This window comes from Salvelinus fontinalis, chromosome 2 (genome assembly GCF_029448725.1).
Source record: "Salvelinus fontinalis isolate EN_2023a chromosome 2, ASM2944872v1, whole genome shotgun sequence".
Classification (NCBI taxonomy): Eukaryota; Metazoa; Chordata; class Actinopteri; order Salmoniformes; family Salmonidae; genus Salvelinus; species Salvelinus fontinalis.
The window spans coordinates 40492155-40509241 of NC_074666.1; the positions used below are offsets into that span (position 1 = coordinate 40492155).

The following is a 17087-nucleotide window of genomic DNA, read 5'->3' on the forward strand; positions in this document are numbered from 1 at the left end:
GGTCAGGGCTCTGTGCAGGCCAATCAAGTTCTTCCACACCGATCGACAAACCATTTCTGTATGGACCTCACTTTGTGGACAGGGGCATGGTCATGCAAGGGCCTTCCCCAAAATGTTGGCAGCACAGAATCGTCTAGAATGTCATAGTATACTGTAACATTAAGATTTCCCTTCACTGGAACTCAAGGGCCTAGCCCGAAACATGAAAAACAGCCCCAGACCATTTGTATTTATTATGGATCCCCATTAGCTTCTGCCAAAGCAGTAGCTACTCTTCCTGGGGTCCGGCAAAATTAAGACAGTTTATAAAAATATTTAAACATTACAATACATTCACAGATTTCACAACACACTGTGTGTCCTCAGGCCCCTACTACACCACTACCACATATCTACAGTACTAAATCCACGTGTATGTATAGTGTGTGTGTGCCAATGTTTGTGTTGCTTCATAGTCCCCTTTGTTCCATAAAGTGTTTTTTAATCTGTTTTTTAAATCTAATTTTACTGCTTGCATCAGTTACTTGATGTGGAATAGAATTCCATGTAGTCATGGCTCTATGTAGTACTGTGTGCCTCCCATAGTCTGTTCTGGACTTCGGGACTGTGAAGAGACCTCTTGTGGCATGTCTTGTGGGGTATGCATGGGTGTCTGAGCTGTGTGCCAGTAGTTTAGACAGACAAATCGGTGCATGCAACATGTCAATACCTCTCATAAATACAAGTAGTGATAAAGTCAATCTCTCAACTTTCAGCCAGGAGATATTGGGATGCATATTATTAATATTAGCCAGCGGTGCTGCCCTGAGCCAATTGCAATTTTCCTAAGTCCTTTTTTGTGGCACCTGACCACACGACTGAACAGTAGTCAAGGTGCGACAAAACTAGGGCCTGTAGGACCTGCCTTGTTGATAGTGTTGTTAAGAAGGCAGAGCATCGCTTTATAATAGACAGACTTCTCCCCATCTTAGCTACTACTGCATCAATATGTTTTGACTATGAGTTTACAATCTAGTGTTACTCCAAGCAGTTTAGTCATCTCAACTTGCTCAATTTCCACATTATTTATTACAATATTGAGTTGAGGTTTCAGGCTTAGTGAGTGTTTTGTTCCAAATACAATGCTTTTAGTTTTAGAAATATTTACGGCTAGCTTATTCCTTGCCACCCACTCTGAAACTAACTGCAGCTCTTTGTTGAGTGTTGCAGTCATTTCAGTCGCTGTAGTAGCTGACGTGTATAATGTTGAGTCATCCACATACATAGACACTATGGCTGTATTCAGTCAGTGGCATGTCGTTAGTAAAAATCTTTTTAAAAAGCAAGGGGCCTAAACGGGTATGTGATGTGACAAATAGGAGTTGCAAAAAGATGTGACAAATAAGAGTGGCAATATTGTCTGCTATTATCCTCAGTAATTTTCTATCCAGATTGTCAGACCCCGGTGGCTTGTCCTTGTTGATAGACAACAATATTTTTTTCACTTCTTCCACACTGACTTTACAGAATTCAAAAGAACAATTCTTGTCTTTCATAATTTGATCCGATGTACTTGGATGTGTAGTGTCATCATTTGTTCCTGGCATGTCATCCCTAAGTTTGCTTATCTTGCCAATGAAAATCCTTAAAGTATTTTGCAATATCAGTGGGCTTTGTGATGAATGAGCCATCTGATTCTATGAATGAAAGAGCAGCCGAGTTGGCTTTTCCCCCCAAATTTCATTTAAGGTGCCCCAAAGCTTTTTACGATCATTCTTTATATAATTTATCTTTGTTTCATAATGTAGTTTCTTTTTATTTAGTTTAGTCACATGATTTCTTAATTTGCAGTACCTTTGCCAATCAGTTGGGCTGCCAGACTTAATTGCCATACCGTTTTCCTCATCCTTCTCAACTATACAATTTTTCAATTCCTCATCAATCCAAGGGGATTTAACATTTTTTTGTCATTTTCTTAATGGGTACGTACTTATTAGTAACTGGAATAAGTAGTTTCATAAATGTGTCAAGTACAGCGTCTGGTTGCTCCTTACACACTACAGAACAGTAAATATTCTTTACATCAACATATAAATCCCTACAAAACTTCTTGTATGACCTCTTATACACTATATTAGGCACAACCTTTGGAACTTTGGTTTTCCTTGATATGGCTATTATATTGTGATCACTACATCTTATGGATTTGGATACTGCTTTAAAGCAAATATCTACAGCGTCAGTAAAAATGTGATCAATACATTTTAATTTCTGTGCTGTTTGTAACTACCCTGGTAGGTTGACTGACAACCTGAACCAGGTTGCAGGCACTGGTTACAGTTTGAAGTTTTTTCCTGAGTGGACAGCTTGATGATAGCCAGTCAATATTTAAATAACCCAGAAAATATACTTCTCTGTTGATATTGCATACATTATCAAGTATTTCACACATATTATCCAGATACTGACTGTTAGCACTTGGTCGATAACAGCTTCCCACCAGAATGGACTTTAGGTGAGGCAGATGAACCTGTAGCCATATTTCTTCAACAGTATTTAACAGCTTTACAGGAATGTGGTTCTGAATATAGACCACAACACCTCCTGCATTGACATTTCTGTCTTTTCGATAGATGTTATAACCATGAATTGCTACCACTGTATCATCAAAGGTATTATCTAAGGGAGTTTCAGAGATTAATATGAATGTCCTGTGTTACAAGCAAGTAAGTTTCATGGACCTCGTTTCTTAGGCTACATATATTAATATGGGCTATTTTTAGCACTTTTCAGTTTTTTTTTTTTTTTTTGCTTTACTCGGAAGCTTAGAGGTAGACTTACTCATGATTTACTTGGAGCTAATAGTGCAGGGTGAGCTGCATAAAGTGATCATCCTACTATTGCACACCGACTCAGTGGTAACAGTGTAACTCTGGTTTATAGGCTCATGATTACTGCTTGCAACAGCTGAAGGATAAACGGATGTATTCGGTGCAATTATGGGTACATAAATTAAATTACATTGTGTTTGCCAGTGCCCCTAAAATCATGTACTTTGATGCAGCATTGTGACGACTCATTGTCAAAATAGTAGGGATTAATTTAGCTGGTCTTGGATCATTATTCCTCCTCCAAACTTTAGTTGCCATTGCATTAGGCCTCCTCCTGGCATCTACAAACCCAGATTCATCCGTCAGACTACCATCACTCCAGAGAACACGTTTCCACTGCTCCAGTGTCCAATTGCAGCAAGCTTTAAGCCACTCCAGTCGACACTTTGTGCATGGTGACTTTAGGCTTGTGTGCGGCTCCTCGGCCACGGAAACTTATTTCATGAAGATCCCGACTAACAGTTATTGTGCTGACATTGCTTCCAGAGGCAGTTTGGAACTCAGTATTGAGTGTTGCAAGTTAAAACATTACTTTTACGCGCTTCAGCGGTCTCATTCTGTGAGCTTGTGCAGCCTACCACTTCGCTTCAACAGTTGTTTCTACTAGACGTTTCCACTTCACAATAACAGCACTTAGTTGACCAGGGCAACTCTAGCAGGGCAAAAATTTGCCAAACTGACTTGTTGGAAAGGTGGAATCCTATAATGGTATCACATTGACTTGGGGCGGCAGGTAGCCTAGAGGTTAGAGCGTTGGGCCAGTAACCGAACGGTTGTTAGATCAAATCCTTAAGGTGACATGGTAAACATCTGTCATTCTGCCCCTGTACAAGGCACTGCTCCTAGGCTGTCATTGTATATAAGTATTTGTCCTTAATTGACTTGAATAGTTAAATAAAATGTTGCATTTTTTTTTTTATATAGTCACTGAGCTCTTTAGTAAGGCCATTCTACTGACAATGTTTGTCTATGGAGATTGCATGGCAGTGTGCTCAATTTTAATCACCTGTGACTAACAGGTGTGGCTGAAACCAAATCCACTAATTTAAAGGGGTGTCCACATACTTCTGTATATATAGTGTACCTAACATTCCATTAACAGAAGGAATCACATGCTTTTTATCTGGTGGGGTGTCATTGAAAACAAACTTCAAACTGAAAGCAATGAGTTTGATTTAAAACAGGGTTTTCCAACAGATGACAGCAGTTGTCAGGAAATCCTTCAGGCTATGGCTGACTGCTTACAACAGCATAAAACTTGAATGAACAAGTCTGATTAACTCTTAATTCAAATATATCAATCTTAAAATTAACCATACAAAAATGTGGAAAATATTTTAAAAATTGCAGTTGGTTTTCTATCCTCCAGTTCCAACTTTTCAAACAAAGTAGCTGGCAATCAAACTTTATTACACCAGCCACAAGAAGCTCAACCCATAACCACACTTAAAGTAAACCGGGCCCAACTAAACCACTTCTTACTCAAACATGTGTCTAATGACAACAATGCTGCGATTAATGGTTATGAACATATTTAACACAAACATTGTCTACTACAAAAAAAATGGTTTAAGTAAAAAGTCTAAACACTTGAGCATTATAATGGCACATACGATAGATGCAAAATAAAAAAGCTCAACATTCATTGCATGATAGAGTATAAACCAATAATCATATTAGGGAGATCGCTCGATAACTGGTTCATCGCACTTGACTGGTTCAATTTCTTTATCGCCACATGCACATTTGACAGAAACCTTCAATTGAGCAGTTGACCATATACTGGGAATCAATCTGTGTTGGGAATTCAGGCATTAGGCATAAGGGGGGGGTTTAAGGGTTGGTAGCTGGGGGTGTTTAAGAGAAGGCAGCGGGCGTGTGGCCCCTGCGTATTCTGCCAGGTAGCAGAGGGAAATCCTCAGGCAGGAGAGCGTGCTCTCTGCAGGTGGGACAGGTGCTCTGCTCCTTCAGCCATGACTTAATACACTAGAGGGAGAAGGGGAGAGGAAAAGATACGTGGTAGAAAATGAGACTGACAATCAAACCTATCCGAATGCAAGAACAGGAATTCCCAGTTCCTGTGTTCTACTAGCCCTAAATAACCACAGGGCCATAGATAAAAGCACTGGGCAAACTCAGTTGGAGACTACTTAAGGGTGTGATGAAGTGGCCTTACCTCTCTGTGGAAGCTATGTCTGCACTCTAGCACACATAGGTCCTCCTGGGACATGTCCTCATGGCAGATGATACAGGGATCCTCCATGTTCAACTGTACAAGACACACATACATCAGAATCAAAAAGTCCTTGTAGTACACAACAGCAAACCCGACAATTTACGCACTATTTAGGCTTCGACCCAAGTTATACCTCATCAGCATCTGTACATCCATGTTATTGTCTGACCAGGAGAGTCGAGCCCTGCTGTGATTACTGTGCGCGACTCAGTCAGTGTGAAGTGCAAGCTGAACTCACCGCCTTTGACTTAGAGTGTCCCTGGGCACCCACACTCTTCCAGACATGGGTGGGGGGTCCAGTGGAGTGGACAGAGGCTGGAGAGTCAGAGCGCGAAGGGGTCCCAGCAGTGTCACCTCTACCGGCACTGCTCAGCTGCTCCTGGACACACACACACGTTACAGTTCATATGGAAGCCAACAGTTGTGTGCATATTTTAACCGAGTGAACGTGAATAAGGACATAATACATTTTCAATTGATGCTTCCAGTCAAGATACTTTGATTGATATCCCTTTAGTTCAAAATCTTGCTAAACATCGTGATAAAAAGCATCCCTTAGAGGGGATACAGAACTAGAGCAAGTATGAAGACATTTGCCAACAGGTGTAGTATGGTCCTAGTCCTTGGGGCAGGTTACTTTGGGGCTCTTACTCTGGTGGAGTCCTGGTGGTCCAGGATGAGCTGGGCCACTCTGTTGATGACCTCCTGGTAGGACAGGGAGTTCAAGCAGCCTCTGTTGGCCGTGCGCATCTCCCCAATGAACTTGGACAGCACAGGCCTGAAATGACAAATCAGTATTGAATACTAGGGCGCTCGTACACCCATAATACCCATTTGTGTGCACGCGTGTCTGTTACGTTACCTGCTATAGTGAGGGAACATGACGCTGAGGCGATCTACGATTCTATCGTACACATTGGTGGGCTGTGGGGCCGGTGGCCTGGAAGCCTGGTTCGGCTGGGGCGCCCTCGTGATAGGACGTTTAGTGGTCGCACTAGCTGGAACTCCAGCCATACCGGAGGGCAGTGCAACACTCTGATCCATGGCTGGGGGAGGAGGGGCTCTAGGAAACCCCGGGTGACTATAGAGGGGGGCTCTCATGTGCACTGGATGGCAAAGGAGCTGCTGGAGAGCCTGGGGTGGGAACAGCATCAGAGTGGGAGCCGGTTAGTAAGACTACTTGACAGGAGATTACAATGGAAATGTTCCGAAACACCTTGACAAACTGACATGGGGCAGAGGTAAAGCCTGGGGAGATGGTAGAGCTGTGTGTACATGTATAGAAAGTTAATTCTGTCCTTAACTAAGTCTTTTTCAAGCAACATTGACTAGATTGTGGGCCACCCCACATAAGAGACCACTCTTCCCTGACAGAGCTGCTCTGCCTCTAACTAGCTACCTGCTCTGACCCCAGGGACCCTCTGATGGGGAAGTGGAGCCCCAGGACCTGCCCGCCGTGTGAAGCCTGCGCTGTATCTCAAGCATGGCGCCACTAGGGGAAAGCTCAGGCCTGGGGAGGGCTGATGGAGGGGACAGAGGGGAGGACGGGGTAGGGGAGGCAGAGGGGTACCAGGGACAGGTCTTCCTCTGGGACAGAGTAGATCTGGGAGAAGCAGGGCACCACACACAGACCTCACTCATCTGACAAGCAGCTTCAATATATAGGCTGAGAATAGCCTATGCAGTTTCAAAGCAAGTCGCTAGGCATTTATGGTCACAATAGCCCTCTTACAATTTTATGAAATAAACCCAAGACATAGGATGCTGAGCTAACATGCTGTTTGTCAGAATGGACAACAAAATAAAGACATCAGAAAAAGTAAACCTTTCCTAAACTTAGTCTGGTTGTGCTGCATCTTACCGGTACAGGTGGGGGCCAGGGGGCGCTGGGGACTGCAACTGGGGGTAGAGTGCACAGCCTGGTCCCCCTCTTTACCTGTTCCATCTGATCCTGGTACTGTGCCTGTAGAGAACAAAGCTGTCACCCAAACACAAACGTACCAGCCCTCAAAAGCCTGTGCACCTTATGTCCAATTTCTTATCCAAGGTCTTCTGTAGTCACATTGGAAATGGCATCCCAATAGTTGAATCTGTTTTTGTTAGCATTGTTCTTTTGTACCTCAGTTGAGCGGATTTTCTCCTCTGCTTCTTGAGCACATGCCATCCAAGCATCTGTGGCTGACTGGAGAATTTGGGAAGGTAATCTGAGGATGAAGGAGAGAAGAGATTGAAACTGCTAAACTGGTTCTGGTGACAGCATGCAACCGAATTTACGGGTCCTCAAGTCTGCCCTGTGGTTAGTGTTACCAACACCTACCTGGGTGAGACTTCCTTGAGTTTGGCCAGGATGGCCCTGGCATCAGACAGAGACCTGTAGAGGCAGCGCAGGCCGCGGCTACGCTGGTTCTCCAATATAGACAGCTAGGGAACATGTCAGTTGGGAGAGAACGTTAGAGCTACAAATGGTAGGAGAAACTCACTACCCACGCCTAAGAATCCTGAGGAACATGCAGGTCTCTCAACATACACATTCAACCCACATACCTCTGCTCCCTGAGACCTTCTAGTTGCCTTGGCACACAGGTCTCTGCACCGCTTGATCTCATCCTCCAGGCTCATCTTCTCAGCAGCTGACTGGTTACTATGGGAAAGAATCACTGCACATTTAGCACAGCAGCACAATGCTCAGAATAGTTAGTGGCATGTTAACCTAAATGCCACTCATTAGAAAACACGTCATAACATGCCTCAGCTCCAGGAAAGTATTCAGCTGGGTCTCATACTCCTTGTTCTTCTTGTGGATGTTCTTAGAAATGCTGTGGAAGATAAAAACATACTTTTTTTTTTATTGAATCAAAGTTTGTCACTCACACCTATATAGACAACCAAATGTGAATTTATCAATGACTCCAATGTCAATCATGTTGAAGGTCCCTTTGACCTTCACCCATGGTGCCCATTTGGATATACACAGGGCAGGGCTAGACAGCCTCGGCCATACCTCTCCTGTGACTCCGCCAGCTCCTTTATCTCAACCTTTAAGGCCTTCAGTGTTTCCTGATTCTCTTTCTTCTCCTGTTGGTCCTTCTTCACCTCCTCCTCCAGCTTCTGCTGGAACAGGCCCAGCTCTTTATGGATGATCTGGAACACAAAACACTATCAGTCACTGGGCAAAACATCATGGAACTCTTCCGCCCACACTAAAACGGCAGTTTCAACTCCTCTTCCAGACAGAAGTAGGGTGAAGTGTTGCCCATAGACAATGATCTTGGGTCAGTTTTGCATTACCCCACTAATGGTTAAGGTTAGGATTGGGGAAGCTGATCATAGATCTCTACCAAGGGAAACTTCACCCTGAGCCTTCCACACCAGTATGGGAGTACTCCTTTCTACCTGTATTGAATGGTTGATTTCCTCTTGCTCTCCTTCTAGGGCAGATATCTCCGTTTGGCGTCTTTGTTTCACAGCACCGTAATCCTGCTTCATTTGCTGGATCTGCTGCTCAAACTCTGCATTACTCTTCTCTTTCTTGTTCATGTCTCCCTGGAGCATGGAAACAGGAATGATATGAGAGGTCAATATGATGGAGGCCAATAATGTATTAAATACAAAGGCTTATTAGGTATTCAAAACTCACATTATTCCCTTCAAAAGGCTCACAAGGCTCCGTGTTAACAGCCACTTCACTCAATGCGTCACAAGTTACTACCTATAGAAAGGAAAAAAACTAGACATTACACTTGGCCTTGTGATCAGTGATCTTAAAAACTTTCACATGGAGTGAGGACAATCCCCCACCTGTACTTCCACTGCAGTCTTTCCATGTGCCTTGGCACTGTGAACAGGAGCATAAACAGTCTCACACAATCCCTGTTCATCCATGCCGCTAATATAAAGGTCAAAATCCTCAAGGTTATGCGGATCATGGTTAGTATATGACTTGTCCTCCGCTCTCAGAGTTCCAATGGCACGTGCTATTTCGTTGGCAGGGGGGGCAGGTGGAGAGCCAAAAACAGGTAAAACATATGGGCTGGGGAGATTGGCGATCACCTGAAGATAGCCAGTGAATTCAACCGGGTTAGGCCGCATATTAATGATGGCAACAGGCTCTTCATCATAATCCCCAGGTCCAGAGTCATGAGAGTTTGGGAGGAATTCCATAGCAGAAGGGTTTAGAGAGAGTCCATTGGGGATATCCCCTATGAAGTCTAGATTGTCCATTCTGTGAGTGTTGGCATCCTGCAGTGACACAGCGTGCTTCATGAGGCCCAGGAGGTTGTCGGTCATGACGAAGCGCAGCGACTCGAGGAGGAAGTGCTCAAGGCCACCTGCCTCATGGATCTTCTGCTGGGCATCAGGAGGGAAGTTGTCTAGCTCACCCACCAGCAAGGGGTCCTGGGCCCCTAAGGGACCGTACTCTTCTAGGATCTGGGCAAAGTAGCTGGGAGGAAAGGCAGACTTACAGGTTAGAGCCAGAGGGCATATACAAGGATCAGCATGACATCTTAATACACAACCAATACTTCAGGTCATTGCTTGGACTTGTGCATCCTCATGAGTCATTGAAACAAGTTATAATACACATTTTCTGAAGACTAAGACCCTGTTGTCCAATAACCAAAGGAGAAATAACGGAGGCACTTACTCGTACAAACTCTCCTTAGTTGGGTCAGGGTTGTTGTCCAATATTCTATTGTAGTGGCTACTGCGACTGCCAATGTTGTACTGTCCCTCAAACTCTGCCACCTGATTTCGAAGATGATTGGGAATGCTGAATGGGTCAGTGGAGTCAAGGAACATTCTGCAGAGAAATTATGAGCTGGTGAGAACAAGCTGGGGGTTGTCAATGGGCAGACTTAACGAAGACAGTATTGTACAGAATAGGTAACTTACAAAGAGTCATGTAAGAAATCCTCGTCGTCCTCCTCTCTTGAGGTACCACCTCTCATTCCCGACAGGACAATAACTGACTAAGTAACAGAAAAAGAAAATTAGATTGGATGTCCAGAAAACACACAATAGCCTATATTTCTCTAGGTTTAAGGCTAGAGTTAAACAAAGCAATTTTCACATCACTTGCAACTGCAACTAAAATTGCATCTCAAAAAAACTTTGCTGTTGTTACATGAAGCAACTCAAAAGCAATTAAAATTGCATCCAACAGCCAATCAAATTGAAGCCGCTTGTTTGAGAACTCTGAACTCAACCCATGTGATCTGCTGCATTACATCATGGTTTCACAAATTAGTTGTTTATCCAACTGTTTGGTTATTCTAACAGCAAGGATATAGAAGAAACACAGCCTGTGCAACCAACTGCTAACTAAGCTAGCAAGCAAAGTTCATTGTGGACAATCTGTTTAGGAAGAGGTTTGGGTTCACTTCAAAATTACATAGACTGCTAAACCATGTACAATAATTTGTATACATCTCCTGTTGTGCCCGTTTCTGTTCTGTCAACCCTGATCACAGTTTTTGCTGCACAGCACTGAAAGCGGTGTTAACAACTGGGTCAGAATTGCAAACCTTCAAATGGTTCATGTGACAAGTTTGTTTTGATTGGCTCTTGCATGCAACTAGTTGCAAACATCTGAAACATTACAACTAGATGCAGCCAAGTTGCAGGGGTGTGTTTTTCTAAGCAACTCTGGTGCAAGCAACTAAAATAGCGTGAACGTTGCATAGTGTAACAGTCTAAGTCCTAATGCTCACCCCCTTTGGCTCCTTCTGCTTTTTTTTCCGGTTTCTGTTCCTAGTCTTAATAGGGGAATTCTGAAATTGAGGGTTTTGATTATTAGTATATTATGCCTTACGTCAAATGCAACACTAAAATCCAGTTGCCTTTAAAAATAAAAGGCATCCAATGATCAATACTTACAATTTCATTTTCAATCCCTGTCTTTTTAATCACTAAACAATGTCCATCTGAAAGAGGTGGAAACAGTTAAGTTAACACATCTGGAAACAGGAACAGCAGCAAAACTTACTGAAATGTTTGCTTCAAGTGGACCTTTCCCCTGGTAAGGAAGGTGTGCGGCTCCAAACGCTTACCCATTATTTCAAAATAATCATCCAGCACAGTGTGGCAGGTGGCGTACTGGTCTCTGTGCTCCTCCAGAGTCCAGATAAACAGCCTCATTTCCTGGGAAGGGGCCTGCTTCAGGTACTCCGTTAGAGTCAGGCCTAGGCGGCTAAAAAACTCAGGCATGGTTCCAAACTTCTCTATGAGCATGTCCTGCAGGGGGGCAAAATTGAGCAAAGGAGCGAGGTCGAGCTGCTCCAGGTGGTCTGCATAGCGGTCAATGAACAGTGCAGCTGAATTCAGACCTGGGGAGACCAGGGGAGGAAAGAGAAAATTAGCCAAGCTGGCACATAAAGCATAGAGTCAAGCACAATTGTGTTGCTGCTGAGTACCTGAAGAGTAATCTAGTGGTGAGAGGGTACACAGGTATGCAGCTGGGGAGGTTAGCATTGCCCTTCAATACATACGTTGAAAATGCAAATGTGTGCTGACCTGCACTGTTCAGTTGGTGGGCCCAGTCGTGCAGCTTGGGGCTGGTGACCAGACAGCCGCTTAGGCCATGGATAAAGACACGGGCCCACACCCGGTTCTTCTTTTCCAGGAGGAGCTCTACAACATCCCCCAGGGTCTCCACCTGTCTCTCAGTGTACGAAGTGCCCAGCTTGTTCCCCTTGATCTGATCCAGGTCCATCCATGGCTTAAGGTTCTCCATCAGGACAGAGATGTTGTGGCTCTCAGCCCTGAATAGGTCTTTACGCTCACTGATCTGAAGCAGAACACGATCCCCGTAAGCTAGCCAGGTGGAGGATGAAGCTAGAGAAGGGTGTTCAACAGTTAGAAACTGAGGATAATGTGACTAAGAGGAACTGTGGTGTGGTCAGAACAACATTTGGAAAGTGATGTGGATTGCATCATGCATTTATACTGAACAAAAATTTATACGAAACTGACGAGTTAATATAAAGGACAATCAGTCAACTTAAATTCATTAGGCTCTAATCTATAGATTTCACATGACTGGGTAGTGCCGCAGCCATGGGTTGGTCTGGGAGGGCATAGGCCCACCTACTTGGGAGCAAGGCCCAGCCAATCAGAATGATTTTTTGGCATACAAAAAGGGCTTTATTACAAACAGAAATACTCCAGTTTCATCAGTTGTCCGGCTGGCTGGTCTCAGACAATCCCACAGGGGAAGAAGCTGGATGTAGATGTCTTGAGCTGACGTGGTTACACGTGGTCTGTGGTTGTGAGGCCGGTTAGACGTGCTGCCAAATTCTCCAAAAAGGATGTGTGAGGTGGCTTATGGTAGAGAAATTAACAGCAAATTCTCTGGTCCAGCTCAGGTGGACATTCCTGCAGTCAGCATGCCAATTGCAAACTCCCTCAACTTGAGACATCTGTGGCATTGTGTTGTGTGACAAACCTCCACATTTTTGAGTGGCCTTTTATTGTCCCCAGCACAAGGTGTACCTGTGTAATCATCTTCTTGATATGCCACACCTGTCACGTGAATAGATTATCTTGGCAAAATAAATGTTCACCAACAGGGATGTAGACATTTGTGCACAACATTTGAGAGAAATAATATTTTTGGGCGTATGGAACATTTCTGGGATCTTTTACTTCAGCTCATGAAACTTTACATGTTACGTTTATATTTTTGTTCAGTGTAGTCACATCTTTACATCCTTTAAGGGTGAGGTCATTGAAACAGGTTCCTTTAAGAGAGGAAATGTTGAATGTACATCCGGTGGAATATAATACATGTAAGGTGTGTACCCTTCTGTTCTATGACAATGGTTTCCCCGTTCTCCAAAGCTATTTCATCATTCTTGGCTTGCGTAGACAGAGAAGCATCTTGCCTATGTTGCTTCCGCCTGAGTTTACGATCCTCTTTGGATTTCAACTTCTTGAGACTGGCAAGCAAAATGAAAAACATTGAAAAGATACAGAAACAATTGTGATTGTGTAATAGTACTGCCTTGGTTAAGGATGTGCTTGACATACAAATTGTGTTGTCTATTCAGTGAGCAGTCTGATAAAATTAGTTGGGTGTGGACATTGAGAAACTTGAGCACACAAATATTTCATCTCACCTTGTACATTTCTGATTTACTCTCAATGTTGCTTTACCCATAGGTTTGTCAATAGATGCTTCAAACTAAAGACAAAATAATACATTCATTAGTATGTTCTCCAAATTTGCAATGACTTAATAACGTGACAATTTTAGAGAAATTCCTTACCTCACATTTGACAAGCCCTGTTGAACCATAGATTTTAATATGACAGATTCTACCCCCACAGTCTGGAGTAAAGCACATTCCCTGCAGGAAATCCTGTGGGTAAAAACAGACATGAGTATAACCGAGGCAAGAGTAACGTAAAATAAAATTGGTGTGCACTTGATCGTTGTAAATAGATGTTACCTTTTCATTCTTATCAGAGAATGCTGTTGCTTTCAACTTCTTCCAACAGTTGATATGGTACTCCACTTTGCAGCTTTGGCAGCAAACCATCCGAATGAAACCCTATGCGTAAAGACAGCAGTTTGAGTGCTTCGTGAACATGTTAGGTCTTTGACTTTCATGGAGACAATTTAGGTTGAACACATTTGCCTTTAACCTTAAAATCTGGATCTGTGAAGTAGATTTCTATTTTGGAATGTCCGTGGCAATTCTGATGCCGACAAATGGCATCTGGTTTAGGTGGAAATTTGCACATCTCTATGGATTCCTCTAGCAGCTCCTGGTTTGGGGTTAAAATAAAACAATCTAAATGACAACAAGCAATGACATTTCCTGCCTCATTTCAACAGTTGAGTTGACCCAAACCCAAGTGAGATCAATGAAAACATACCTTGAAATATTCCAGCTTACTTTCCTCAACAATAACTTTAGTAGTGGGCCAGGTCAGTTTACCAGGTGTTATCTTTTTCTTAACCATTTGCATAGAATCAGAAAACTGTTCCAGAGCAAGTGGAAATCTACAGGGGTGGAGGAAAAAACATTTTAGTTTACCCAGTGATGTGCAGCTAATTTCAGCGTATCTATAAGTATTATTCAATTTGTATCTACCGGTTCTCCTTCTGATATGCCTTTCCAATGCCATAAAAAACCAGACACTGAAACTTCCTCTCTTCAAAATGTTTGATCTTTTCAAAGTCTTTTTGAGCTTCAGCAAGTTCCTAAATAGGAAAAAACCCATTAGTACAAAGCCTGATGGAGTGCAAATTTGATTTGCAGACCATATCAAAAACACTTGAAAAGCAGTAACCTCCCTTTGTAGCTAGCTATCACACAGAATGTTTCTTACCTCTGGTTGACCAATCTCTATCAGAGCTGAGGCGTGGCCATAAATCAGCAAAACTTGGTCAAGAGCACAGAGTCCAAGTTCCTGGGGATAAAAAAAATAAGTTAATCAGCTGCTAGCTAACTTAGAACAACGACTGCTACACGACCAGAATTGTGGACACCTGCTCGAACATCTCATTACAAAATCATGGGAATTAGTATGGAGTTGGTCCCCCCTTTTCTGCTATAACAGCCTTCACTCTTCTGGGAAGGTTTTCCACTAGATGTTGGAACATTTCTGCAGGGAATTGCTTCCATTCAGCCACAAGAGCATTAGTAAGTGGGGCACTGATGTTGGCCGATTAGGCCTGGCTCGCAATTCTAATTCATCCCAAAGGTGTTTCGATCGCGTTGAGGTCAGGGCTCTGTGCAGGCCAGTCAAGTTCTTCCACACCGATCTTGACAAACCATTTCTGTATGGACCTTGCTTTGTGCACGGGGGCATTGTCATGCTGAAACAGGAAGGGGCATTCCCCAAATGGTTGCAAGCACAGAATGTCATTGTATGCTCTAGCGTTAACACTTCCCCTCATTGTAACTGATGATCCTAGACGTCCACTTTAATACCAGCACTTGCAATTGACTGGGAAAAACATGCTAGCTAGTTAAAATGTGTTGGTTAGCCATCTAAATTGTCAAGACTTGGTTGTAGGGGAAAGAAATATAAAAATCTGCTTCGCACTTTTGAGAACGCTCACCATGACTTCACCTCCACATCTGAACAAGGTCTAGCAAGGACAAGGTCTAGCAATTTTCTCTAAAATAAAGCCCAGCGATGTATTCATTCTGCCAGTTACATTGAAAATTTGTCTTAGAACAGAAGCAAATGGACAATAGACACTCTTGCTACGTTTGCATCTAATATAGTTTGTAACAAATATACCGCAGTTTCCAGTTATGCTGCACCCTTCCTAATGCACACCCCATACACAGTGCATTCGGAAAGTATTCAGACCCTTTCCCCTTTGTTATATTAGCCTTATTCTAAAAAAGATTAAATAAAAATCTCAATCTACACACATTACTCCATAATGACAATGCGATAACCAGTTTACAAATGTGTAAAAACAAATAACTTAAATATATATTACATTTAAGTATTCAGACCCTTTGCTATGAGACTCAATTGAGCGCAGGAGCATCCTGTTTACATTGATCCTCTGAGACGTTTCTACAACTAGGGAGTCCACCCATGGTTAATTCAACATTTGGAAAGGCACACCTGTATTACATTTTTTATTCATTCATGGGTTTCCATGGCTGCGCAGCAAGCCTAAGATCACCATGTGCAATGCCAAGTGTCGGCTGGAGTGATGTTTAGCTCGCCGGCATTGGGCACTGGAGCAGTGGAAACGTGTTCCCTGGGGTGAGTTACCACACTTCACCATTGGCAGTCCGACAGACGAATCTGGGTTTGGCATATGCCACAATAACGCTACCTGGCTGAATGCATAGTGACAACTGTAAAGTGGTGGAGGAATAATGGTCTAGGGCTGTTTTTCATGGTTCGGGCTAGTCCCCTTAATTCCAGTGAAGGGAAATGTTAACGCTACAGCATACGACGCTGCCAACAGTTTGTGGAAGACCCTTTCCTGTTTCTTCATGACAATGCCTCCATGCACAAAGCAAGGTCCATACAGAAATGGTTTGTCTAGATTGTGTGGAAGAACTTGACTGGCTTGCACAGAGCCCTGACCTCAACCCCATCGAACACCTTTGGGATTAATTGGAACACCGACTGCGAGCCAGGCCCACTCGCCCAACATCAGTGTCCGACCTCACTAAATGCTTGTGGCTGAATGCTAGCAAGTCCCAAGAGCATGGAATGAGCTGTTAAACAAACAGGTGTCCACATACACTACATGACCAAAAGTATCTTCTGAATACTGCAATGAGAACACATCACCTGGTGTGCACTCATTTCGATTGAACTTTTGCTATGTTGTGTAACAGTTTGTACTGAACGACACGTTTCAAAAAAAAGTTATTTAACAGACTGAGGTACAGTATGTTTTCTCCATTTGGTGGGTGTGGCTAGAAGCAGTAAGGGGTTAGCGTTGATTGCACTTGATCTGGAACCGGGCTGCCTCCCGGCATGAGCCAGGAGCCTCGTTCTGGCCAGCGGCGAAGTCGGCTCAAAACAAAAGCACGTGGAGTATGGTATACGATTCTGCGTTCACATGCAAAAGTGATTGCTTTTGATAACACTTTGAATTTAATTGTTTTCATTGGGAAGGCAAACACATTTTATGTAAAAGATATTTCTGAACAATGCTGTATTGTTAACAATATGACCAAGCGGTATCGATTACCATTTAATTTGAGCAAGGTGCGCCTCCTGCCACCTTTGCCCGGTCACAGGACAACCATTGCCTGGTCAACCCAGGACAGCTTAAATCAAATCTCCTCGAGGAATGACATTTTTTTTTAAAAAGGGGGAAATCTGCAATTGCTACATCCCTTCCATTTTTTTTTACTTCAAATTTATTTCTATGTACCCATTGACTAAGAATACAACTTCTAAATGCCTCATGAGCTTAGTTCTGCTGTCATACCAACAGAACCCAGGGAAGGGGACAGCTCATAATAATGGCCAGTACAGAGCGC

General features: G+C 43.3%; 1 protein-coding gene across 2 annotated transcripts in view; it reads right to left on the minus strand.

The window, feature by feature from the left end:
* Positions 1-4026: 4026 nt before the first annotated feature.
* ttc3 (tetratricopeptide repeat domain 3) overlaps positions 4027-17087 on the minus strand; it is a 33963-nt gene continuing 20902 nt past the window's right edge. For both annotated transcript variants that reach the window (XM_055874906.1, XM_055874898.1), the window contains exons 19-46: positions 14443-14523; positions 14205-14314; positions 13987-14113; positions 13753-13875; positions 13557-13658; positions 13374-13466; positions 13224-13288; positions 12907-13043; positions 11620-11940; positions 11157-11432; positions 10984-11030; positions 10818-10877; positions 10000-10076; positions 9752-9907; positions 8905-9547; positions 8744-8815; positions 8500-8649; positions 8108-8247; positions 7854-7922; positions 7651-7747; positions 7424-7527; positions 7226-7310; positions 6968-7069; positions 5969-6240; positions 5758-5884; positions 5345-5485; positions 5047-5139; positions 4027-4856 (exon numbers count right to left, since the gene is read on the minus strand). In XM_055874906.1, coding sequence (XP_055730881.1) covers positions 4728-4856; positions 5047-5139; positions 5345-5485; positions 5758-5884; positions 5969-6240; positions 6968-7069; positions 7226-7310; positions 7424-7527; positions 7651-7747; positions 7854-7922; positions 8108-8247; positions 8500-8649; positions 8744-8815; positions 8905-9547; positions 9752-9907; positions 10000-10076; positions 10818-10877; positions 10984-11030; positions 11157-11432; positions 11620-11940; positions 12907-13043; positions 13224-13288; positions 13374-13466; positions 13557-13658; positions 13753-13875; positions 13987-14113; positions 14205-14314; positions 14443-14523 — 3999 coding nt within the window. In that variant the 3' untranslated portion in view covers positions 4027-4727. The remainder of the gene's footprint in view (positions 4857-5046; positions 5140-5344; positions 5486-5757; positions 5885-5968; positions 6241-6967; positions 7070-7225; positions 7311-7423; positions 7528-7650; positions 7748-7853; positions 7923-8107; positions 8248-8499; positions 8650-8743; positions 8816-8904; positions 9548-9751; positions 9908-9999; positions 10077-10817; positions 10878-10983; positions 11031-11156; positions 11433-11619; positions 11941-12906; positions 13044-13223; positions 13289-13373; positions 13467-13556; positions 13659-13752; positions 13876-13986; positions 14114-14204; positions 14315-14442; positions 14524-17087) is intronic.